This window comes from Scyliorhinus torazame, chromosome 5, assembly GCF_047496885.1.
Source record: "Scyliorhinus torazame isolate Kashiwa2021f chromosome 5, sScyTor2.1, whole genome shotgun sequence".
NCBI classification, from domain to species: Eukaryota; Metazoa; Chordata; class Chondrichthyes; order Carcharhiniformes; family Scyliorhinidae; genus Scyliorhinus; species Scyliorhinus torazame.
Genome location: NC_092711.1, coordinates 108,998,528 through 109,023,551, shown reverse-complemented (window position 1 = coordinate 109,023,551; position 25,024 = coordinate 108,998,528). Strand labels below are relative to the sequence as shown.

The following is a 25,024-nucleotide window of genomic DNA, read 5'->3' as shown; positions in this document are numbered from 1 at the left end:
GCCCGTCATTCACTCCGATTGGTTGGCGGAGCAGCTGCTTCCGGTTGGATCTCCGAACCTGCCCTCGTCCGATTGGTTCAGAGAAGCCGTCAATCATTCCCCGGACATTGTGAGCTGGAGCATGCGCAGTGCCGATGCTGGACTCGGCCGGGAGGTTTCACTGAAACCCGGTGGAAGCTCCAAACCCCAAGAAGAAGTTTCCGGGCCCGGGTTTGCATCGAGCGGCGGGGACAGCTGCGGCCTGCTCCCGGTGACAGGCCTGAGTTAACGGCCGCCGTCTTTACAGAGGCTGCAAACCCGCAGGGGGCAAAACATCAGAGTTTGTTGTGAAACCAATGGGATGTAAAACAGGAGGTCAGGGTTACAGTCAACAACAACAACTTCTATTTATATAACACCTTTAACATCATAAACCATCCCAGTCAACTTCACAGGAACATTATAAAACAAAGTGAGAAACCCAGACACAAAAGGAGATATTAGGACAGGTGACCAAAAACCGGATGAAAGAGGTGAGTTTTAAAGAGAGTCTTCAAGGAGGTAAGTGAGGTGGAGTCGGAGAAGTTTAGGGAGGGAATTCAGTGCTTGGGGCCGAGAACTTAAAACCATGACGGAGTAATTAGAATCGGGAGTGTGCAAGAGTCCAGGATCAGAGCAGGGACCGAACACCCTGGATTCAGTCCTCTCCATATTTGATTGGAGTTACTTAGTCAGCAGGAAGAGAACCAGAAACCAGAATGGGCACTGACACAGATATCCAGTGTAACTTAGTTCGAGAGGGAGAGGAAGAACAAAGGTAACCTTGGGCAGCACGGTAGCATTGTGGATAGCACAATTGTTTCACAGCTCCAGGGTCCCAGGTTCGATTCCGGCTTGGGTCACTGTCTGTGTGGAGTCTGCACATCCTCCCCGTGTGTGCGTGGGTTTCCTCCGGTTGCTCCGGTTTCCTCCCATAGAAAAGAAAGGTTCCCCAGCAGCTGGGATTGTCTGTTCTGAATTTCTATCCTGTATTGACAGTGTGACCTTTGAAAACACCTTTAACAGGGCATTAGGAGAAGATTTTCAGACAGGAAACACAAACCAAATATCACATTAAGATCCGACAGTGTCACTGAATTGATCAGGACCTGAATATCCTCAGACGATAAATGTGGAATGAAAAATGTTTGTTCTGTTTGTGGGAAAATATTTCAAACATCAGTGTGACTGGAAAAGCACCGAGACACACACACACGAGTGAGAGTACTGCAGTGAACTGACTGTGGAAAGAACTTTAACCAGTTACACAGCCTGAAAAAACACACCATTCACTGTGGAGAGAAACCATCCATGTGTTGTGTGTGTGGGCGAGCTTCAACTGATTGTCCAAAGGAGAGGCCCAAAGACACTGACTCCATGGAGATACCATGGAAATGGGGAGATTGTGGAAATGGATGTTCAGCAGTTTAGTGAGAATCGGGTCAAAGGATAATTCTCACAGACAAGATGATCTCTGAGAGGGCATGATGGGAGATAGCAGAAAAAGAGGGGAAAGATGTGAGTTCAGAACTTGGACAAGAAAGGACTTTCGAGGCAGTTTTACTGAGTGGTTTAATGGAAGAGGAGCAGCAGAATCAACTGATCGGATTGTTTCAATGGGTGGGATTTTCCAGCCCTTCCTGCTGGCTGGAGCTTCCAGACCCACCAATGGCCAACCCCCTCACGGTGAGTTCCCACACGGCGGGATGGGTGAACCACACAAAACGCCAGAGACTTCGGAGGGACCGGAAGATCTGCTGGCGGCCAATGGCGATGTGCCTCCCCCACTGGAAAGCATGCCCGGGAGAACCGGAAAACCCTGCCCAATCTCAGTGACAAAGAAGCTCGATGAGCTCCTCACATTTGTTGGAGGTGAGGATGGAGGGACAGGGGAGGGAGAAAAAGGTTTGAGATATTAAAAAGACTCAACACACAGTATTTAACACAAGGCTGATTTTATTAGTATTGTACGCAGAATATTAACCCCTATAACTGGGCTGATGTTTATTAACATCAGCAGGAACAGAAACCAGTGAATCATCTTCACTCCTTCATGTGATTCAAAAATAAATAAATTTAGAGTACCCAATTCTTTTTTCCAAATTAAGGGGCAACTTAGCATGGCCAGTCCACCTACCCTGCACATCTTTTGGGTTGTGGGGTGAGACCCACGCAGACACGGGGAGAATGTACAAACTCCACACAGACAGTGACCTGGGGCCGGGATCGAACCTGGGTCCTCGCTGCCTTGAGGCAGCAGTGCTAACCCCTGTGCACTGTGCCACCCTCGTCCCTCATGTTATGAACAGCAAAATCCAATCACCATAATCACTTGTGACCTCGTTGGTGTCTCAGCAGATTGGATGATTGAGTGAATCACTTCCCACACTTGGAGCAGGTGAATGGCCTCTCCCCGGTGTGAATACGTCGATGTGCCAGCAGGTTGGATGAACGATTGAATCCCTTCCTACACTCCGAGCAGGTGAGCGGCCTCTCCCCGGTGTGAATTCTCTGGTGTTCGGTGAGTTGAGCTAATTTCTTGAACCCAGTCCCACAGCAGGAGCACAGGTCTCTCCTCCGTGTGAACACGTTGATGGGTCACCAGTTCCCCAGAGCTTTTAAAGCACTTCTCACAGATCAGGCATTTAAAAGGTCTCTCCTCAGTGTGAACCTGTTGGTGATTCAGCAGGTGGGATGACTGAGTGAACCCTTTCCCACACTCTGAGCAGGTAAATGGTTTCTCCCCAGTGTGAACTAGCTGCTCAGCCATCAGGTGGAATGACGAGTGAATCTCTTCCCACACACAGAGCAAGGGAACGGCTTCTCCCCAGTGTGACCACTTTGGTGTCCTAACAGATTGGATAACAGAGTGAATCTTCTCCCACACTCGGAAAATGTGAGCGGCCTCTCCCCATTGTGAACTCTCTGATGTCTCAGCAGGCTGGATGACTGAGTAAATCCCTTCCCACACTGAAGGCAGGTGAATGGTCTCTTCCCCGGTGTGACTGCTTCGATGGATTACCAGGTCAGATGGACAACTAAATGCCTTCCCACAGTCCTCACGTTTCCATGGATTATCCCCAGTGTGTCTATGCTTGTGTCTCAAAAGGCAGAAGATCGGCTGAAGACTTGACCACACACAGGACACGTATATGGTTTCTCCCCGCTGTGATCAGTGCTTTTTCCTTCCATGTTCAAAATCTGATGATATTCAAGTTATGATAAATTGTGCGACACTGTCAGATCCTTCTGTGGTGTTTGGTTTCAGTTTCCCAACTGCAAACCTTAAGAAATTGATTTAAATCGGTAACAAAGTGAGTGAGAGAGAACCCACAAAAACACAAAGGCAGGTTGTGAAATTCAGCTGAATGATTCTGCTAATTTGTGAAGCCGGCACTGGGGAAAATTGACTATGAAAATTACTGGATTGTCATAAAAACCCAACTGGTTAATTAATGTCCTTCAGGGAAGGGATCCTGCCTCCCGATCTGGGCCTGCACAGACCCGGACCTCTGCTTGAGGAGAGAACAAGGTAGGGGGAGGAGAAGAGGAATAGTGGGAGAGTTGAGGTTGCAGGGGCAGGGGGCATAGTTGGTGGGAGAATGAGAAGGATTTTACCTTTCTAAAACTCATCGAGAACTTTCACAGAATCTCCCACACCCTCAAACTCTACCACCTAGAAGGAGCAGGATTGCAGGTAAATAGGAAAGCCATCACCTCCAAGTATCCCTTGAAGGGGAAAACAGCAGCAGCCAGAGCAGTGGCACCACGGCTGGCTCTGATGTTCAGAAGGGTCAAAGTGCAGAAGAGCAATAGTAATAGGGGACTGTATAGGCAGGGGCACAGATAGGCGCTTCTGTGGACGTGAAAGAGACTCCAGGATGGTATGTTGCCTCCCTGGTGCCAGGGTCCAGGATGTCTCCGAACCGGTAGAGGGTATCCTGAAGGGGGAGGGCAAACAGGCAGAAGTCATTGTACATATTGGTACTAACGACATAGGCAGGAAGGGGCATGAGGTCCTGCAGCAGGAGTTCAGGGAGCTAGGCAGAAAGTTAAAAGACAGGACCTCTAGGGTTGTAATCTCGGGATTACTCCCTGTGCCACGTGCCAGTGAGGCTAGAAATAGGAAAACAGAGCAGCTAAACACGTGGCTAAACAGCTGGTGTAGGAGGGAGGGTTTCCGTTATCTGGACCACTGGGAACTCTTCCGGGGCAGGTGTGACCTATATAAGAAGGACGGGTTGCATCTAAACTGGAGAGACATAAATATCCTGGCCGCGAGGTTTGCTAGTGTCACACGGGAGGGTTTAAACTAGTATGGCAGGGGGGTGGGCACAGGAGCAATAGGTCAGAAGGTGGGAGCATTGAGGCAGAACTAGGGAATAGGGACAGTGTGGCTCTGAGGCAGAGCAGACAGGAAGAAGTTGCTGAACACAGCGGGTCTGGTGGCCTGAAGTGCATATGTTTTAATGCAAGAAGTATTACGGGTAAGGCAGATGAACTTAGAGCTTGGATTAGTACTTGGAACTATGATGTTGTTGCCATTACAGAGACCTGGTTGAGGGAAGGGCAGGATTGGCAGCTAAACGTTCCAGGATTTAGATGTTTCAGGCGGGATAGAGGGGGATGTAAAAGGGGTGGCGGAGTTGCGCTACTGGCTAGGGAGGATATCACAGCTGTACTACGGGTGGACACCTCAGAGGGCAGTGAGGCTATATGGGTAGAGATCAGGAATAAGAAGGGTGCAGTCACAATGTTGGGGGTTTACTACAGACCTCCCAACAGCCAGCGGGAGATAGAGGAGCAGATAGGTAGACAGATTTTGGAAAAGAGTAAAAACAACAGGGTTGTAGTGATGGGAGACTTCAACTTCCCCAATATTGACTGGGACTCACTTAGTGCCAGGGGCTTAGACGGGGCAGAGTTTGTAAGGAGCATCCAGGAGGGCTTCTTAAAACAATATGTAGACAGTCCAACTAGGGAAGGGGCGGTACTGGACCTGGTATTGGGGAATGAGCCTGGCCAGGTGGTAGAAGTTTCAGTAGGGGAGCATTTCGGGAACAGTGACCACAATTCAGTAAGTTTTAAAGTGCTGGTGGACAAGGATAAGAGTGGTCTCGGGTGAATGTGCTAAATTGAGGGAAGGCTAATTATAATAATATTAGGCGGGAACTGAAGAACCTAGATTGGGGGTGGATGTTTGAGGGCAAATCAACATCTCACATGAATGGGAGGCTTTCAAGTGCCAGTTGAAAGGAATTCAGGACCGGCATGTTCCTGTGAGGAAGAAGGATAAATACGGCAATTTTCGGGAACCTTGGATAAGGAGAGATATTGTAGGCGTCGTCAAAAAGAAAAAGGAGGCATTTGTCAGGGCTAAAAGGCTGGGAACAGACGAAGCCTGTGTGGAATATAATGAAAGTAGAAGGAACTTAAGCAAGGAGTTAGGAGGGCTAGAAGGGGTCACGAAAAGTCATTGGCAAATAGGATTAAGGAAAATCCCAAGGCTTTTTACACGTACATCAAAAGCAAGAGTGTAGCCAGGAAAAGGGTTGGCCCACTGAAGGATAGGCAAGGGAATCTATGTGTGGAGCCTGGGGAAATGGGTGAGGTACTAAATGAATACTTTGCATCAGTATTCACCAAAGAGAAGGAATTGGTAGATGTTGAGTCTGGAGAAGGGTGTGTAGATAGCCTGGGTCACATTGAGATCCAAAAAGACGAGGTGTTGGGCGTCTTAAAAAATATTAAGGTAGATAAGTCCCCAGGGCCTGATGGGATCTACCCCAGAATACTGGAGGAGGCTGGAGAGGAAATTGCTGAGGCCTTGACAGAAATCTTTGGATCCTCACTGTCTTCAGGTGATGTCCCGGAGGACTGGAGAATAGCCAATGTTGTTCCTCTGTTTAAGAAGGGTAGCAAGGATAATCCAGTGAAGTACAGGCCGGTGAGCCTTACTTCAGTGGTAGGGAAATTACTGGAGAGAATTCTTCGAGACAGGATCTACTCCCATTTGGAAGCAAATGGACGTATTAGTGAGAGGCAGCATGGTTTTGTGAAGGGGAGGTTGTGTCTCACTAACTTGATAAGAGTTTTTTGAGGAGGTCACAAAGATGATTGATGCAGGTAGGGCAGTGGATGTTGTCTAGATGGACTTCAGTAAGGCCTTTGACAAGGTCCCTCCTGGTAGATTAGTACAAAAGGTGAAGTCACACGGGAGCAGGGGTGAGCTGGCAAGGTGGATACAGAACTGGCTAGGTCATAGAAGGCAGAGAGTAGAAATGGAAGGATGCTTTTCTAATTGGAGAGCTGTGACCAATGGTGTTCTGCAGGGATCAGTGCTGGGACCTTTGCTGTTTGTAGTATATATAAATGATTTGGAGGAAAATGTAACTGGTCTGATTAGTAAGTTTGCAGACGACACAAAGGTTAGTGGAATTGCGGATAGCGATGGGGACTGTCAGAGGATACAGCAGGATTTAGATTGTTTGGAGACTTGGGCGGAGAGATGGCAGATGGAGTTTAATCCGGACAAATGTGAGGATGCATTTTGGAAGGTCTAATGCAGGTAGGGAATATACAGTGAATGGTAGAACCCTCAAGAGTATTGAAAGTCAGAGAGATCAAGGTGTACAGGTCCACAGGTCACTGAAAGGGGCAACACAGGTGGAGAAGGTAGTCAAGAAGGCATACGGCATGCTTGCCTTCATTGGCCGGGGCATTGAGTATAAGAATTGGCAAGTCATGTTGCAGCTGTATAGAACCTTAGTTAGGCCACATTTGGAGTATAGTGTTCAATTCTGGTCACCACACTACCAGAAGGATGTGGAGGCTTTAGAGAGGGTGCAGAAGAGATTTACCAGAATGTTGCCTGGTATGGAGGGCATTAGTTATGAGGAGCGGTTGAATAAACTTGGTTTGTTCTCACTGGAACGACGGAGATTGAGGGGCGACCTGATAGAGGTCTACAAACTATGAGGGGCATAGACAGAGTGGATAGTCAGAGGCTTTCCCCCAGGGTAGAGGGGTCAATTACTAGGGGGCATAGGTTTAAGGTGAGAGGGGCAAGGTTTAGAGGAGATGTACGAGACAAGTTTTTAACACAGAGCGTAGTGGGTGCCTGGAACTCGCTACCGGAGGAGGTGGTGGAAGCAGGGACGATAGTGACATTTAAGGGGCATCTTGACTAATACATGAATAGGATGGGAATAGAGGGATACGGACCCAGGAAGTGTAGAAGATTGTAGTTTAGTCGGGCAGCATGGTCGGCACAGGCTTGGAGGGCCGAAGGGCCTGTTCCTGTGCTGTACATTTCTTTGTTCTTGTCACACACCTTCCTGACTTGTCTGACATCCAGTGTTGGACAAACAGATGTTTAATATATTGACAAGACTGAAGCCATTGTCTTCAGTCCTTGTCAATCCTTCGCCTCTGATTCCATCTCTCTCCATGGTAACTATCTGAGGCTCAACATGATTGTTCACAACCATGATGGTATATTTCACCCCAAGATGGGTTTGCAACTGTGTGTGCTAAATGGCCTCTCTCTGTGATGCAATCATTGCACTGGAGGAAAGGGTCCGATCTCTGCCACCAACCCCATACAGACCGTTTCTTAATTGGCCCATCTGTTTCTAGATATAATTTTGTATGAAACTCCTGCAAAAATATTGCATTGCTCGAAATGTGAAATAAGAGAAAATGCTGGAAAAACACAGCAGGTTAGGCAGTATTTGTGGAGAGAGAAACAGAGTCAATATTTAATGATGTGCAGAATTAATTATATGGAATAGAAATGGTACAGAATCTGTTGGTCAAAGTAAGCTCAGAATTGAAAGAGAAATTATATCTAGTGCAGAAAATGTAATTCCTGACCATGGGAAGGTCAAGCTGGTAAATCAGCAGCACATCGCCAAGGGATGGAATGGAATGGAAACCTAATTTAGAAACAGTTGACCGGAAAAACAGTTCAATACCAAACATGGTTGGAATTAACCACTATTAGAGACAGAGGAAGTTAGACAATGGCAGAGAGGTGAATGGGAATCAAATGATCAAATAGGGAGCAGACTTAATGAGACGAATGTCCTAGTTGTAATTCTAATCTTATCTTTTTTGTTCACCGGACTGCCGTGCATTCGCCCCACCGCACATTGTCCATCCCTAACTCAGGTCTGTTAGGTTGGAACTGCTGGGTGCAGATTGAGATGAAAATGAAGACTCAGCGATTTTCTCTCCTGGTCACTGGGATCCTGAAGCCCCGCCCCTCTGTCTATGTGAGCAACAGTGCCGCATGCGCACTGCTCCTGCTGAAACAAGATGTTTTTATGATGTTGTGATGCCGGCGTTGGACTGGGGTGAGCACAGTACGAAGTCTTACAACACCAAGTTAAAGTCCAACAGGTTTGTTTCGATGTCACTAGCTTTCGGAGCGCTGCTCCTTCCTCAGGTGAAGGAAGAGGTCCGTTCCAGAAACACATATATAGACAAATTCAAAGATGCCAAACAATGCTTGGAATGCGAGCATTAGCAGGTGATTAAATCTTTACAGATCCAGAGATGGGGTAACCCCAGGTTAAAGAGGTGTGAATTGTACCAAGCCAGGACAGTTGGTAGGATTTCGCAGGCCAGATGGTGGGGGATGAATGTAATGCGACATGAATCCCAGGTCCCGGTTGAGCTCATGTGTATGGAACTTGGCTATAAGTTTCTGCTCGGCGATTCTGCGTTGTCGCGGGTCCTGAAGGCCGCCTTGGAGAACGCTTACCCGGAGATCAGAGGCTGAATGCCCTTGACTGCTGAAGTGTTCCCCGACTGGAAGGGAACATTCCTGCCTGGTGATTGTTGCGCGATGTCCGTTCATTCGTTGTCGCAGCGTCTGCATGGTCTCGCCAATGTACCACGCTTCGGGACATCCTTTCCTGCAGCGTATGAGGTAGACAACGTTGGCCGAGTCACACGAGTATGTACCGCGTACCCGGTGGGTGGTGTTCTCACGTGTAATAGTGGTATCCATGTCGATGATCTGGCACGTCTTGCAGAGATTGCCATGACAGGGTTGTGTGGTGCCGTGGTCACTGTTCTGAAGACTGGGTAGTTTGCTGCAAAAAATGGTTCGTTTGAGGTTGCGCGGTTGTTTGAAGGCAAGTAGTGGGGGTGTGGGGATGACCTTCGCAAGATGTTCATCGTCATCAATGACAGTTCCAACACGCCACAGCGAAAAACCGGACCGACCTCCTCAGAAGACAAACATGGGACACAACCGACAGAATACCCTTCGTCGTCCAGTACTTCCCCGGAGCGGAGAAACTACGTCATCTTCTTCACAGCCTTCAACACGTCATTGATGACGATGAACATCTTGCCAAGGTCATCCCCACACCCCCACTACTTGCCTTCAAACAACCGCGCAACCTCAAACGAACCATTGTTTGCAGCAAACTACCCAGTCTTCAGAACAATGACCACGACACCACACAACCCTGTCATGGGAATCTTTGCAAGACGTGCCAGATCATCGACATGGATACCACTATTACACGTGAGAACACCACCCACCAGGTACGCGGTACATACTCGTGCGACTCGGCCAACGTTGTCTACCTCATACGCTGCAGGAAAGGATGTCCCGAAGCGTGGTACATTGGCGAGACCATGCAGACGCTGCGACAACGAATGAACGGACATCGCGCAACAATCACCAGGCAGGAATGTTCCCTTCCAGTCGGGGAACACTTCAGCAGTCAAGGGCATTCAGCCTCTGATCTACGGGTAAGCGTTCTCCAAGGCAGCCTTCAGGACCCGCGACAACGCAGAATCGCCGAGCAGAAACTTATAGCCAAGTTCCGCACACATGAGTGCGGCCTCAACCGGGACCTGGGATTCATGTCGCATTACATTCATCCCCCACCATCTGGCCTGCAAAATCCTACCAACTGTCCTGGCTTGGTACAATTCACACCTCTTTAACCTGGGGTTACCCCATCTCTGGATCTGTAAAGATTTAATCACCTGCTAATGCTCGCATTCCAAGCATTGTTTGGCATCTTTGAATTTGTCTATATATGTGTTTCTGGAACAGACCTCTTCCTTCACCTGAGGAAGGAGCAGTGCTCCGAAAGCTAGTGACATCGAAACAAACCTGTTGGACTTTAACCTGGTGTTGTAAGACTTCGTAAGATGTTTTTAAACCTGGGCCTATTCCCAGGAAAAAGCCTCCGAGCTACAAACTCCGGACCTGCTGGGTCATATTTGGGCTTGGGATCTATCCTGGGTGTTTATGAAGCCTCCGCTCCCTCCCCACCCTCACCTCCCTTCATTCCTCCCTCCGCCCCGCCCGCTCTCTCCCATGAACAAAAACCTCTCCCGCCTCTGAACAAGGTGACACTGCGCATGTTCCGGAGAATACAGCACTGCGCATGCGCACTGACCTCCCGCACAGTGAATCGGGCGCATTCACACCTGCAGGGGATGCTGGGTAACAGCAGCGCCATCGAAGCATCCCAACATAAGAAAAACTATTTTGCTCCACAATTGAAATGAATTAATAAACTCAACAGGTAAACTATTGCGACCATTTGCGCAAATTAAGCGGTTATTCTGATGTGATAGAGTAGATGATTGATGTAGCATCCTCAATGTTACAGGCATTGGAGAAGATGGGCACTGCCTGGCTCAACACCTTCAGGGAAAACCACTCCACCCGTTACACACTGTTCAATGGGAGATAAAGTAATGTTAAAAATATTGCTAAAAGTGGCTGACTGGTCGATTGGAAAGACTCAATCATTGTGGTGCAACTGGTCAGCTATTCAGAGAAAGGTGGTTACTCCGATACCATCAGGACAAAGCTCTCGCTAGTTTTGTCCCAGACAGTATTCATTGTCACAGTCCCAGGTTATCAATGGGTACTTAAACCAAAACGTTGAAAACCAGTGACATCCGGTGAGTTGACACACCTGTGTTACTGATTGAATATTCATTTAAAAGAAACATCAAAATTGACAGACCATGTATCTAAATCAAACTCATGAGAAAGCTATGAAGTTATTAGGCTCCAATAAACTCATCAATGATTCGCTCATTCTCAGCTCCACAGTGAGTAGGACCCGGATAAGCAGAAACAGAATAGAAATTGGACACATTGCAGTGAGAGAGTTCACTGTGTGAAATGTTGAATGGCTCCTAATCTGCTCTGACATTCTGATGTTAGATCCGTTTCTCTGCCACGTGACTGTGTTTTCAGCTGAATTGGGCTTCCGCAATGAAAGATGTGAAGCACAAAGAGACTGCAAGGTTTGACACTGTGGTCAAGCTGCAACGTTGGGCAGATATTTTCCCCCCATTGATAACCTGGAGCTGTGTGATGATGAATGCTGGTGAGGGGAAAACAAAGATGTCTTCATCCCTCGATGGTCTGGAGCTAAGAAGAGAGGTCACGGAGCTGAAAATGAGCTTTGTTTTCCTGTGTACAAATGCCGCTGGATTTTTACGGCATATTGGCCCTTTGACGCAGAATTCTATTCGGCTTTGGATTGCAATTAAAGCATCCTTTGATTCACATCGATCCCAGAAAGTTGGTCTAGGGATATGATTCCCACTTCGGGTTTTTCAGTGTTGAAGTTTGCGACAGGTCCCGGGTTAAAATCCCGGACGAGCCCTATAGTGTTGTTTTTCTCTTGAACAAGGCAGAGAGGGCGGGAATAGTTCACAGAAACATTGAAAATAGGAGCAAGAGGAGGCCATTTGGCCTATCGAGCCTGCTCCACTATTCATGATGATCCTGGCTGATCATCCGATCAAAACCTGACCTCGCCTTCCCTGCATATCCTTTTGCCCCATCACCTTCAGTGCTGAATTTGACTGTTTCTTGAAAACATAAAATGTTTTGGCATGAATGACTTTCTGTGGAGGCTAATTCCTCAGGCTTGGCTTGGGTCACTATTTGTGCGGAGTCTGCATGTTCTCCCTGTGTCTGCATGGGTTTTCTCCGCGTGCTCTGGTTTCCTCCCACATGTCGAGAAAGATGTGTTGTTCGGTGGATTGGGCATTATGAATTTCCCTCTGTGTACCCGAACAGACACCGGAATGTGGTGACTAGGGGATTTTCACTGTAACTTCATTGCAGTGTTAATGTAAGCCTACTTGTAAAAATAATCAAGATTATTATTACTATCTCTGGGTGAATAACACTACCCTGAAGAACTCCTGCAGTGATGTTCTGGAGCTGAGATGATTGATCTCCAACAACCAATTTTAATCCTGCCTGAGGCAGCAAGAGGACTGACAGAGCTGGAAAACGTCACTTTCATTCCCATTTGACCGGAGTTTACTCGTATACCCGGAGTTACAATTAGCAGAGTGTGAGTCATTTCCTGCCTTTAACATTCCACTGAATAGGGAATGAAAGGTTCAGGAAAGTCAGACAGACTGAAACCTATTGTTAGGCAGAGAGTGTCAAAGTGCAGGAGTCATTAGTGAGTTTATATTGGAGTGGAAATTTGTTCAGGGAGATAGTGTCTGAGCAGGAGTTTGTTGGGATGGAATTGATCAAATATCCAAAGTGGAGAATTGAGCTGACTGGAGAGCTGGATCTTAACGCTGATCTCCTGGTCCTCGGCCTCCTGAAATGTTCGAAAGAAACTCAACAAACACTCGAGGAACAGCAGCGCATCTTTCTACTGGGCTCAATACAGCTTTCACACTCAGATTGTGTTCAACAGTTTCACACTGTAAATGCTGCCCCCATTCTGTGTGTCCTTACATCGCAGATTTGGGTTTGAATCTTGTTTCCACTTGTTCTTTGTGTCCGGGCGGCAGTTGTTGATCAATCTGCCATTGACAGCTCCTCCAGACACATCTTTTGTTTCTTTGTTTCTTCCATTGTTCTGACAGAGAGCTGGCACAGACACGGCAGCCCGAATGGCCTCATTCTGTGGTGTAATTATTCTCTGAATCGATGTTAACTTCACTCTGAGGCCGAGAACCGCAGTCTTTCCTTAGTTGGTTTGTTATCACATGAAAATGTGAGAGGACGCGGGTTCAAATTCCGGACGGACCCTTTGATGTTCTTGCTTACTGACCAAACCAAAGATTTTGTTCATTTCTTTCGGTGCAGATGGCGGGATTCATTCATATTGGGTTTGCTTTGAGAAGCTGAGCTCACGCTGCAGGGAATCAATACGTTCCCGAGACAATCGATACATTTTCGAAAAGCTTGTCTATGTGAGTGGACATTCACTTATCTCCATTCACTAATTCAGGCAGCTCTCTGTCTGTTTCATTTTATCCATTCGGGGATGTGAACCTCGCTGGCCGCTCCAACATTTACTGCCCAGGACTATTCGCTATTGAGGAGGTGGTGGTGAGCTGCTTCTTGAACCGCTGCAGTCCATTGGTGTAGGTACACCCACAGTGCTGTTAGGGAGGGAGTTGCAGGCTTATTTCCCAGTGACAGTGAAGGAACAGCCGATATATTTCCAAGTAATCTTAATTATTGTCACAAGTAATTTTATATTAACAATGCAATGAAGTTACTGTGAAAATGGCCAGGATGGGGAGCGGCTGGGAAGGGAACTTTCAGGGTGTCGGGGTCTTGGGTTTGAAAGGCGCTGTCTAAGATGCCGTTGGTGAGTTCCTGCACCCATCCAGGCAAGTGGACAGTATCCCATCACATTCCTGACTTGTGCCTTGTAGATGGTGGGCAGGTTTTGTGGAGTTAGGAGGCGAGTTACTCGCTGCAGGATTCCCAGCCTCTGACCTGCATTTGTCGCCATTGAATGAACTGTTAATATTTGTGCCGAGTCAAAATAGGAGCATCTATGTTCCTGCTCAGTGCACCGGCAATTTTCAGCTTCTCCTGAATGCATTTTGAGGTACATGTCAGGGCAAATGACACGTGCTTGTAAGATATTATATTCAGGTAATATTGGATGGTGGATTCAATGGGGGAGTGGCTGGTGGTTGAATAGTGTAATTGGCTCCAGACCAGTAAACCAGGCTGGAGCTCTGGGGACCAGGGTTCCACGCGGCAGATTAACTCAGCCACTCAATTCAAGGGCAATTCAAGATTGGTGTAAATGAATAATGAAAATGTCAATCATGTAACTTTTCCACACACGGAAATGAATGGAGTTTGACAATGTTTCTGTGCGGTTTTAAAGCCTTTGTGTAAAGCAAACTTGATAATCACCACACTGCAGAAACAGGGAACAGCGCTCAGCGCACTGGCCGAGAATAGTAAACTGTGCGTCCTTATTGCACTGAAGAACCTTCTATTGTCAGAGTACCATTCAACTGAAAACTTAGACAAGTGGCAGCGAAATCGATCCGACATTAGAATCATAAAATGTCAGCACATTAGAAAACCATTCAGAGTTAACACGTGTGAACTCGGACTGCGATTCCTGCCAGTATCAGAGTACATCAATACATCAGAGTATTTTGCAGGGTATCATTTGAAACTTTGCGGGTGTAAGATAATGTATTCGCTTAACTATTGAACAACAAATAGCAAGGATACAACTCATCTGCAAATTTAGACGAGTAACGTCAATAATGTTTCGAATAAGGGACATTCCCCTCACCATTGTCCCCTTCCCCCCACCTGGGCAATCTGCTCCCTGGTCCTCCTGTCCTTTGCGTCACTGCTTACCTTTGTTCTGCCATTAACACATTCTGATCTCTTAATGCGCCACTATCAGCACCTTTCTTAGCCTTGATCACCTCCTTTTGCATTCCCTTTGTCTTTCCTTCCAATACATCACAGTCATCCTCCACCTATCGCTGGCCCTCTATCCAGCCCCAATGCCCCACTCCCCCCCCCCCCCCCCCCCACACACACACACACTCCTCTCCACAGGCCACAGTCTAAATCTGACCCTATTTCCAGTTCTCCAGATTTCACAAAGATTCATCCAGACTGGAAACGACAGCTGCCATCTCTCTGCACAGAGGCTGCCAGACCTTCTGAGAGTGTCCAGTATTTGCGTTTCTGATTCAGATTCCAGCATCCGCAGTAAGTTGCTTTTATTGTATATTTAGACATGTTTGAAATGGTGATTAAATTTGATCATCTGCATCTGTAAACCCATTAAATTCTGTTGTGCACTGTGTCAAAATGGGAACATCTTTTTTCTTCTCATTGCGTCCTGAACATTCAGGTAATATTCAGTTTCAAAATTAGTTTGTGCAAACTTTCCTCACACTAAATGAGACAGATGTCTCAACTTTAAAAAAATTAATTTCGGAATACCGAATTACTTTTTTTCCAATTAAGGGGCAATTTAGCGTGGCCAATCCACCTAACCCGCACATCTGTGGGTAGTGGGAGCGAACCCCACGCAGACACGGGGAGAAGGTGCAAACTCCACAGGGACAGTGACCCTGGGCCAGGATCGAACCCCAGCAGATGTCTCAACTGACAAGAATATAAGATACAGAACTTAGTCTGCACTTCAAAATGTAAAAGCATTTGTTCAGCAATTTGGGGAAGCACGGTAGCATAGTGATTAGCACAGTTGCTTCACAGCTCCAGGATCCCAGGTTCGATTCCTGGCTGGGTCACTGTCTGCGGAGTCTGCACGTTCTCCCCGTGTGTGCGTGGGTTTCCTCCGGGTGCTCCGGTTTCCTCCCACATTCCAAAGAGGTGCAGGTTAGGTGGATTGGCCATGCTAAATTGCCCTCAGTGTCCAAAAAGGATAAGTGGGGGTTACTGGGATAGGGTAGAGACGTGGGCTTGAGTGGGGTGCACTTTGTAAGGGCCGGTGCAGACTCGATGGGCTGAATGGCCTCCTTCTGCATGTAAATTCTATGATTCTATGAATACTTTCTGTTCAATCAAGTAATGTTCCATGGCTCAGGGCAGCATGGTGACCTCACAGCACTGAGGTCACAGGTTCGATCCCGGCTCTGGGTCACTGTCCATCTGGAGTTCATGCATTCTCCCAGTGTTTGCATGGGTTTCACCCCCACAACCCAAAAGATGTTCAGAGTAGGTGAATTGGCCACACTAAATTGCCCTTTAATTGGGTAAATGAATTGGGTTCTCTAAATTTGTTTTTTTTTAATGTTCCATGACTCCAAACTTAATATCATTTGAAAGTAATGTCCTGATTTGAAATCGAGACTCTAAAATGCAAACATGACTGACAGAGAAAATAAATCGAATCACTGGGTAATACAAGTTCCCTTTTGTTCATTGTGAGATTGACCACAGTCAGTTTTTATACACAATCACAGGTCAGAGATTTAAGAATATGTTCATTATATTTGACCCTCTTTGTTCTGGGTATGATACATTCTGCAGCCTAAATCCCGTTCATGTATAAGAAAGGAGGGGTAACGGCAAATCCGCACTAAGTCTGGATTTCCTCATCTCCTTGAGTGGCTTTTCCTGTTTCTCCATCATGAAGACTGAATTTTTCAAAAAGCTGGTCCAGTTATGTCTCTGGCATTTCCTCTGATTCAGTTACAGTGTCGTTTGTGTCTGTCCTTTTGAGTACACATTACTATTAGACATCCTTCAATCTGGCCTGTTGCATTTGCTGATCCCAATGCCATCTACTCTACATTGGAGAGACAAAGTGCCGACTGGGTGACCGCTTTGCAGAACGCCTTTGCTCCATCCACAAGCTGGAGCCAGACCCTCCTGTCGCTTGCTATTTCAACTCACTAACCTGCTCTCCGGTCCACATGTCCAACCTTGGCGTGCTGCAATGTTCCCCTGAAGCCCAGCGCAAAGCCGAGGAACAGCCCCTCGCCCTCCGATTAGACATGTGGATTTAACAGTCAGTTCAACAACTTCAGACTGTGAACTCTCTCCTCCCCCTTCAGCACCTTCCACTGATATGTTTTCCCCATACCATTGCCCCCAGCTCCTGAGCAATCTGCTCCCTGTTCCTACTGTCCTTTGGAACACTGCTTACCTTTGTTCTGCCATTAACACATTCTAATATCTGAATGCGGCACGATTAGCAGCCTTGATGACTGGCATTTACATTCCCTTTGTCTTTCCATGACATCTTTGTCAACCTTCACCGCTGGCCGGCCCTCTATCCAGCCCCAATGTTCTGCTCCCCACCCCCTCCCCTCTCCATCCCAACAGTATAAATCTGAATAAAAGCAAATTACTGCGGATGCTGGAATCTGAAACATAAGAACTAAAAGCAGGAGTAGGCCACCTGGCCCCTCGAGCCTGCTCCACCATTCAATGAGATCATGGCTGATCTTTTGTGGACTCAGCTCTACTTTCCGGCCCAAAACGAAAGAGAAAATGCTGGAAAATCTCAGCAGGTCTGGCAGCATCTGTAGGCAGATCTGCACGTTCTCCTCTGTAGGGAGTCCAATGTCAAAGAATCATTGGACTCGAATCGTTAACACTGCAATGATGTTACTGTGAAAATCCCCTAGTCACCACACTCTGCCGCCTGTTCGGGTACACAGAGAGAGAATTCAGAATGTCCAATTCACCTAACAGCACGTCCTTCAGGACTTGTGGGAGGAAACCCATACAGACACGGGAGAACGGGCAGACTCCGCACAGACTGCTCCAAACAGGAACAGTGAAAGTGATGAACAGCAGAATCCCACCCCTACAATCACATGTAAACTCTCTGGTCTCACAATAGGTGCTGTGAGTGAACCCTTTTCACACACAGGGCAGGTGACCAGACTCTCTCCAACATGAGTGTGTTGGTGTGTCTGAACTCACATGTACTTCTCATATTCATTTAAAGAAAATAAAAAAATTCAGAGTGCCCAATTCATTTTTTCAATTAAGGGGCAATTTCGCGTGGCCAATCCACCTACCCTGCACATCTTTGGGTTGTGGGGGCGAAACCCACGCAAACACGGGGAGAATGTGCAAACTCCACACGGACAGTGACCCAGAGCCAGGATCGAACCTGGGACCTCGGCGCCGTGAGGCCACAGTGCTAACCCACTGCGCCACCGTGCTGCTCATAGAATTAACAGTACAGAAGGAGGCCATTCGGCCCATCGAGTCTGCACTGTAAATTCTATGATAATTCTATGATCAGCACAGTGGCGCAGTGAGTTAGCCCTGTGGCCTCACGGCGCCAAGGTCCCAGGTTCGATCCTGCCTCTGTGTCACTGTCCGTGTGGAGTTTGCACATTCTCCCCGTGTTTGCATGGGTTTCGCCCCGGCTCTTGGAAAGAGCACCCTACCCAAGGTCAACACTTCCACCCTATCCCCATAACCCAGTAACCCCACCCAACACTAAGGGCAATTTTGGACACTAAGGGCAATTTATCATGGCCAATCCACCTAACCTGCACATCTTTGGACTGTGGGAGGAAACCGGAGCACCCGGAGGTACGCCACGCGCACACGGGGAGGATGTGCAGACTCCGCACAGACAGTGACCCAAGCCGGAATCGAACCTGGGACCCTGGAGCTGTGAAGCAATTGTGCTATCCACAATGCTACCGTGCTGCTCCTACTTGTCATATTCATAACAAGAGGGCATTTACGAATGTGAACATGTTGATGTTCAATTTAGATGCCCCATTTAGAATACTGTGAGCAATTTTGGGCCCCACACCTCAGGAAGGACATACTGGCACTGGAGCGGGTCCAGCGGAGATTCACACGGATGATCCCAGGAATGGTAGGCCTAACATACGATGAACATCTGAGGATCCTGGGATTATATTCATTGGAATTTAGGAGGTTGAGGGGAGATCTAATAGAAACTTACAAGATAATGAATGGCTTAGATAGGGTGGACGTAGGGAAGTTGTTTCCATTAGCAGGGGAGACTAGGACCCGGGGGCACAGCCTTAGAATAAAAGGGAGTCACTTTACAACAGAGATGAGGAGAAATTTCTTCAGCCAGAGAGTGGTGGCTCTGTGGAATTCATTGCCACAGAGGGCGGTGGAGGCCGGGACGTTGAGTGTCTTTAAGACAGAAGTTGATAAATTCTTCATTTCTCGAGGAATTAAGGGCTATGGAGAGAGAGCGGGTAAATGGAGTTGAAATCAGCCATGATTGAATGGTGGAGTGGACTCGATGGGCCGAATGGCCTTACTTCCGCTCCTATGTCTTATGGTCTTATGTGCAGCGAGGGTGCTTAACCGAGTCAATCCCTTCCCATACACAGAGCAGGTGAATGGCCTCTCCCCAGTTTGAACCCGCTAGTGCCTCATCATTGTGGATGGCTGAGTGAATCCTTTCTCACACATGGGGCAGGTGAACGGCCTCTCTCCAGTGTGAGTGTGAGGGTTGCATCAGGTTCTTTCTGCTTTTGAAGCTCTTCCCACAGTCAGAACATTCTAAAGGTCTCTTATTGGAGTGAGCACGCTGGTGTGACTGCAGGTGTTGTGACTGAATGAAATCTTTTCCACACAAGGAACAGATGAACGGCCTCTCCCTTGTGTGACTCCATTGATGAGTTTTGTGATGGGATGTGTAATTGAATCCCTTCCCACTGTCGCCACATTTCCATGGTGCCGGTATGCTGGGGCCTCTCCAGGTCCACACACAGAAGATGTGTACAGTTTCTCCTCACAAAGAATGGTGTGACTTGTTCAGACTGTGTAACTGGTTAAAGTTCTTTCCACAGTCCGTTCACAGCTCGGGGCTGGTTTAGCACAGGGCTAAATCACTGGCTTTTAAAGCAGACCAAGGCAGGCCAGCAGCATGGTTCAATTCCCATACCAGCCTCCCCGAACAGACGACGGAATGTGGCGACTAGGGGCTTTTCACAGTAACTTCATTTGAAGCCTACTTGTGACAATAAGCGATTTTCATTTTCACTGGGACACTCTCACTCGGGGCGGGGCGGGGGGGTGGGGGGCGGTCTCATTGTTTTCCAGTCACACTGATATTTGAAATATTTTCCCACAGACAGAAGACAAACGTTTCTCCTTCCACAATATTATTAAAACCTGGGTAATGTTTGCAGACAGCATGTCTGCTGGAGATGTGATTAACAGTCAATGTGGTTAACACTGTTGCCTCATGGCCGGGTTCGAGCCCGGCCCCGGGGTCACTGTCTGTGTAGAGTTTGCACATTCTCCCTGCGTGGGTCTCACCCCACAACCCAAAATTGTGCAGAGTAGGTGGATTGGCCACGCCAAGGGATTGGTCCCTTAATTGGAAAATAAAGAATTGGGCACTTCCATTTTTTTTTTAATGACAGAGGATAACAATGCAAGGCAAAACTGGGTGACAATGAGGCAAGTAGGTAAACTAATAGGACAAGAGAAGAAATAAAAGACAGGTCCAGGTGAGGTATAAATGGCAACAGCAGAACCGTTACCAGCACCAACTGTCGAAAAATATCGGCGTGATGATTATAATCTGAAATTACTGAAATGAATGTTGTGTCTGGAAGGTTGGAAATTGGCTGATCAAGGATGAGCCGCACCAGCCTTCCCGAACAGGCGCTGGAATGTGGCGACTAGGGGTTTTTCACAGTAACTTCATTTGAAGCCTACTTGTGACAATAAGCGATTTTCATTTCATTTCATTTTCATGAGGTTCTGTTCCTCGAGTTTCCTTTGAGCTTTATTGGAGCAGTGCAGGAGGCCGAGGGCAGTGGGAATGGGGCAGGGAATTAAAATATTAAATGATCAGAAGCTCAGGATTATGCTTGCAGGCTGAATGGTGATGTTCCACAGTCACCAATCCAGACTTATCTCCTCAGTGGAGGGGAGACCAAATCGTGAGCACGATACTGAGTAGCACTGTGTCATCTGGAAAGTAAAATGAAATGAAAATCGCTTATTGTCACGAGTAGGTTTCAATGAAGTTACTGTGAAAAGCCCCTAGTCGCCACATTCCGGCGCTTGTTCGGGGAGGCTGGTACGGGAATTGAACCATGCTGCTGGCCTGCCTTGGGCCGCTTTAAAAGCCAGCGATTTTGCCCAGTGTGCTAAACCAGCCCCTGCAGTGTGTTTGGAATCCTAGAATATGGGAATGAAGGAGATGAAATGGTGGTTGTTGCATCTGTTGTTTCTGCGTGGAAAGATTTACAGTGATGTTCATAAGGACACAAGTAATGGAGCGGGGGGAGACCATACGGCTCATCAGGCCTCAGCATTTCTTGCTGGGTGTAACCTGCCCGTTCAGACATCATTCTGGCATACTCTCCTGCTTCTTCTCCGGGCCTTCTCGATCCATCTTATAATATGGAGACATTAGCTCAACAATCCTATGAAGTAAACTTTAGTCTAGCCTCGTGTCACCGAGCTGAAATCCAGTCTTTCTCTGACACATTATTCTTAATGTCATCACGGACAGGTTAAGAGTGAAAAAGTCAACTGTTTAGCAGTAATGATGTGGCGATGCCGGCGTTGGACTGGGGTGAGCACAGTAAGAAATCTTACGACACCAGGTTAAAGTCCAACAGGTTTGTTTCGAATCACGGAGCAATGCTTCTTCACCTGAGGAAGGAGCTGTGCTCCGAAAGCTAGTGATTTGAAACAAACCTGTTGGACTTTAACCTGGTTTAGCAGTAAGGGGAAGAGGCAAGTTTGTAGATGCTCTACAGTGGTACAGACCCGTTGGATCTGCTTCTTCTGTCCCATCTTATATTCAGCTAATGGTAAAATGATTAAAATACTGCAACATCCAGGCATTTGGGGGCAACTTTGAGTTTGCTGCTCAGATTAGGTAAAGTCTCCACATCATAAAATGGATCTAGAAGGACTGGAGAAGATGCAGGAAAAGATATTTAGATTATGCCTGAACTGGCAGGTTATACCCAGCAAGAAAGATTGGACAGGGTGTAAACCTTTTCTCTGGAAAAGGGAATGAAGAGTGACCTGATCCTGTAAGATTATGAAAAGGTTTGATATGATGGACAATTGGAAGATGTTTCCACTGGAAGAGAATGAATATTAGTTAGTCATTAATTAATCTAATGTGCAGTTCAGGAGCAGTTCAGAGGGAGATCACTCACACACTTCACATGTGCAAAGGGATTTCCTCAGTTTTCCCACTGGTCAACACTCCAACTTTAAAAGCTCAGACTATTTGATCCAATTTCAGCTCATTGTTATTGGTGAGGGGCAGTTTAACAGTTCGGTCTATGGGGACAAAAATCACTTGTTCACCCTAACCCGTTGAGACCCCAATGAGTTCACATCTCACTGTTGTCAATCACACCCAGGACAGAACTGTGGTGCTGTATTAATTGACTTCATACATTTGTTACGTTGGCCCAATATTACCAGTCACAATCAGTTTGCAAAGCATGATTTATATCCCAATATAGATTTCAATGGTGGGTTAATCACCCAACATGCACTGCAGCTGAGAATGTGCATGATCCACATTACACAACTTCGCACGTGTGCAGAGTCCGGCTGTGACTGGAGCGGACTCAACCCTGTGAAAGAACACCCCACTCAGGTCCACCCCACCCAACGTGCACATCCTTGGAGATGAAGGGGCAATTTAGCATGGCCGATCCACCTAACCTGCACGTCTTTGAACTGTGTGAGGAAACCGGAGCACCCGGAGGAAACCCAAACAGACACGGGGAGAACGTGCAGTCTCCGCACTGTCACCCATCTGAAATGGGTGACCCCTTATTTTGCAACAGTGACCCCCTTGTTCCAGATTCTCCCACAACAGGAAACATCCTCTCCACATCCACCCTGTCAAAACCCCTCAGGATCTTATATCGTTCAATCCAGGTTTTACCCAAAACTTTAAATCTATGTCCCGACTGCTTGTACGATCAGTGAATGGAAACAGAGTTTCTTTGTCCACCTGATCGAAACCTGGCATAATCCTGTGTCCCTGAATCAAATCTCCCCTCAACCTCATTTGCTTCCTGAAGAGTGGTGCCAGAGCTTTGTAAAGATTCATAGAATAGAATTAGAACCATAGAATTCCTACAGTGCAGAAGGAGGCCATTCGGCCCATCGAGTCTGCAGTGATTCTCTGAAAGGGCACCCTGCCTCGGCCCACACTCCTACCCTGTAACCCCATAGCCCCACCTAACCTGCACATCCCGATACACTATGGGGCAATTTATCAAGGTCAATCCACCTAATTTGCTCTTTAGACTGTGGGAGGAAACCTAAGCACCGGGTGGAAACCCACGCACACATGGGGAGAAAATGCAAACTCCAGACAGTCACCAAGGCCGGAATTGAACCCGGGTCCCTGGCGCTGTGAGGTAGCAGTGCTCATCACCGTGCCACCAGAAGCATAGTTTCAGTATCAATCTGACTGTATGAAGCTCAAAATCGAATTTGCTTTGCGAACTACTCTCTTAATATGTCTTGTAGATATACAAAATCCCTCTTCACCTCTTTCTCTCTCCTCCCAAAGAGGTCAATTGGGTTTTGTAACAATTCAGCCGTTTTCATGGTCACTTTTTCCCAGAGCCGGCCCCACAAATGAACAGATTCATTCAGCTCAATTTGATGACCTGCTTTTGTGGGTTCTCTCTCACTCCCTATTTTCTGTTTTCAATCAGTTTCACAGGGTGTTCGAAGGGGAGGCTTCAAAGGTCGGGAATCTCAAACCAAAACATCACATCCGGATCTGACAGAGTCCTCAATTTATCATATCCTGAATATCAGCTGATTTTGAACATGGAAGGAAAGAACATCGTTCACAGTGGGGAGAAACCGTACACGTGTTGTGTGTGTGGACGAGGATTCAGTCAATCATCAGGCCTCACAAGCCACAAATGCAGTCACACTGAGGAGAAACCGTGGAAATGTGCGGACTGTGGGAAAGGATTCACTTCCCCATCCCAGCTGGAAACTCATCGACGCAGTCACACTGGGGAGAGACCATTCACCTGCTCCAAGTGTGGGAAAGGATTCACTCAGACATCGGCCTTGCTAAGACATGAGCGAGTTCATACTGGCGAGAGACCATTCACCTGCTCCAAGTGTGGGAAGGGATTCACTCAGTCATCGGCCCTGCTAAGACATGAGCGAGTTCATACTGGGGAGAGACCATTCACCTGCTCCAAGTGTGGGAAGGGATTCATTCAGTCATCGGTCCTGCGAAATCACCAGCGAGTTCACACTGGGGAGAGACCATTCACCTGCTCCAAGTGTGGAAAGGGATTCACTGAGTCATCCACTCTGTCCACACACCAGCGAGTTCACACTGGGGAGAGGCCATTCACCTGCTCCAAGTGTGGGAAGGGATTCACTCGGTCATCCCACCTGCTAAGACATGAGCGAGTTCATACTGGGGAGAGACCATTCACCTGCTCACAGTGTGGGAAGGGGTTTACTATTTCAGACCACCTGCTGAGTCACCAGCGAGTTCACACTGATGAGAGACCGTTTCAATGTCCAGACTGCGGGAAGTGCTGTAAAAGTTCTGGGAAACTGATGAACCATCAACGTGTTCACACTGGCGAGAGACCGTTCAGGTGCTCTCACTGCGGGACTGGGTTCAGACAATCATCTAACCTCACTGTACATCAGCGAATTCACACTGGGGAGAGGCCATTCACCTGCTCCAAGTGTGGGAAGAGATTCACTCAGTCATCCACCCTGCGAATCCACCAGCGAATTCACACTGGGGAGAGACCATTCACCTGCTCCGAGTGTGGGAAGGGATTCACTCAGTCATCCACCCTGCAGAAGCACCAGCAAATTCACACAGGGGAGAGACCATTCACCTGCTCCGAGTGTGGGAAGGGATTCACCACTTCATCCCACCTGCTGAGACACAAACGAGGCCACAAGTAACCACAGTGATTGGATTTTGCTGTTCCTCACGTTCAGGACTGAACCATGTTCATTTGGGTCTCTTTCTGCTGATGACAAACTCCAGCCCATTTACAGGGGCTAATATTCTGGCTAAAAGTCAACTAAATCAGAATCGTGTTAAATACGAAGAGTGCTGACATTTTTGAAATATCTCTGACACAAATTAGATCCTTTTGACGTACTCTCGCTCTCCCCTGTCTCTTCCATCCTCACCACTAACAAGAAGTGTGAGGAGCTTGTGGAGCTTCTTTGTGACTGAGATTGAGTAAAGAAACAGAGTTTGTTGTC

General features: G+C 47.4%; 1 protein-coding gene across 8 annotated transcripts; it reads left to right on the top strand.

Moving 5' to 3' along the window:
• Positions 1-149: 149 nt before the first annotated feature.
• LOC140419397 (uncharacterized) lies at positions 150-25,024 on the top strand. 8 transcript variants are annotated; one of them, XM_072503267.1, is made up of 5 exons: positions 151-512; positions 2,377-2,500; positions 8,191-8,375; positions 14,909-15,034; positions 23,476-25,024. In XM_072503267.1, exon 5 carries the CDS (start codon positions 23,594-23,596, stop codon positions 24,713-24,715), a length of 1,122 nt encoding a protein of 373 aa, XP_072359368.1. In that variant the 5' UTR covers positions 151-512; positions 2,377-2,500; positions 8,191-8,375; positions 14,909-15,034; positions 23,476-23,593; the 3' UTR covers positions 24,716-25,024. The 8 variants fall into 8 exon arrangements, with proteins under 8 accessions (XP_072359374.1, XP_072359368.1, XP_072359367.1 ...); XM_072503266.1 differs by having other exon boundaries at positions 2,374-2,500; XM_072503264.1 differs by lacking the exon at positions 2,377-2,500.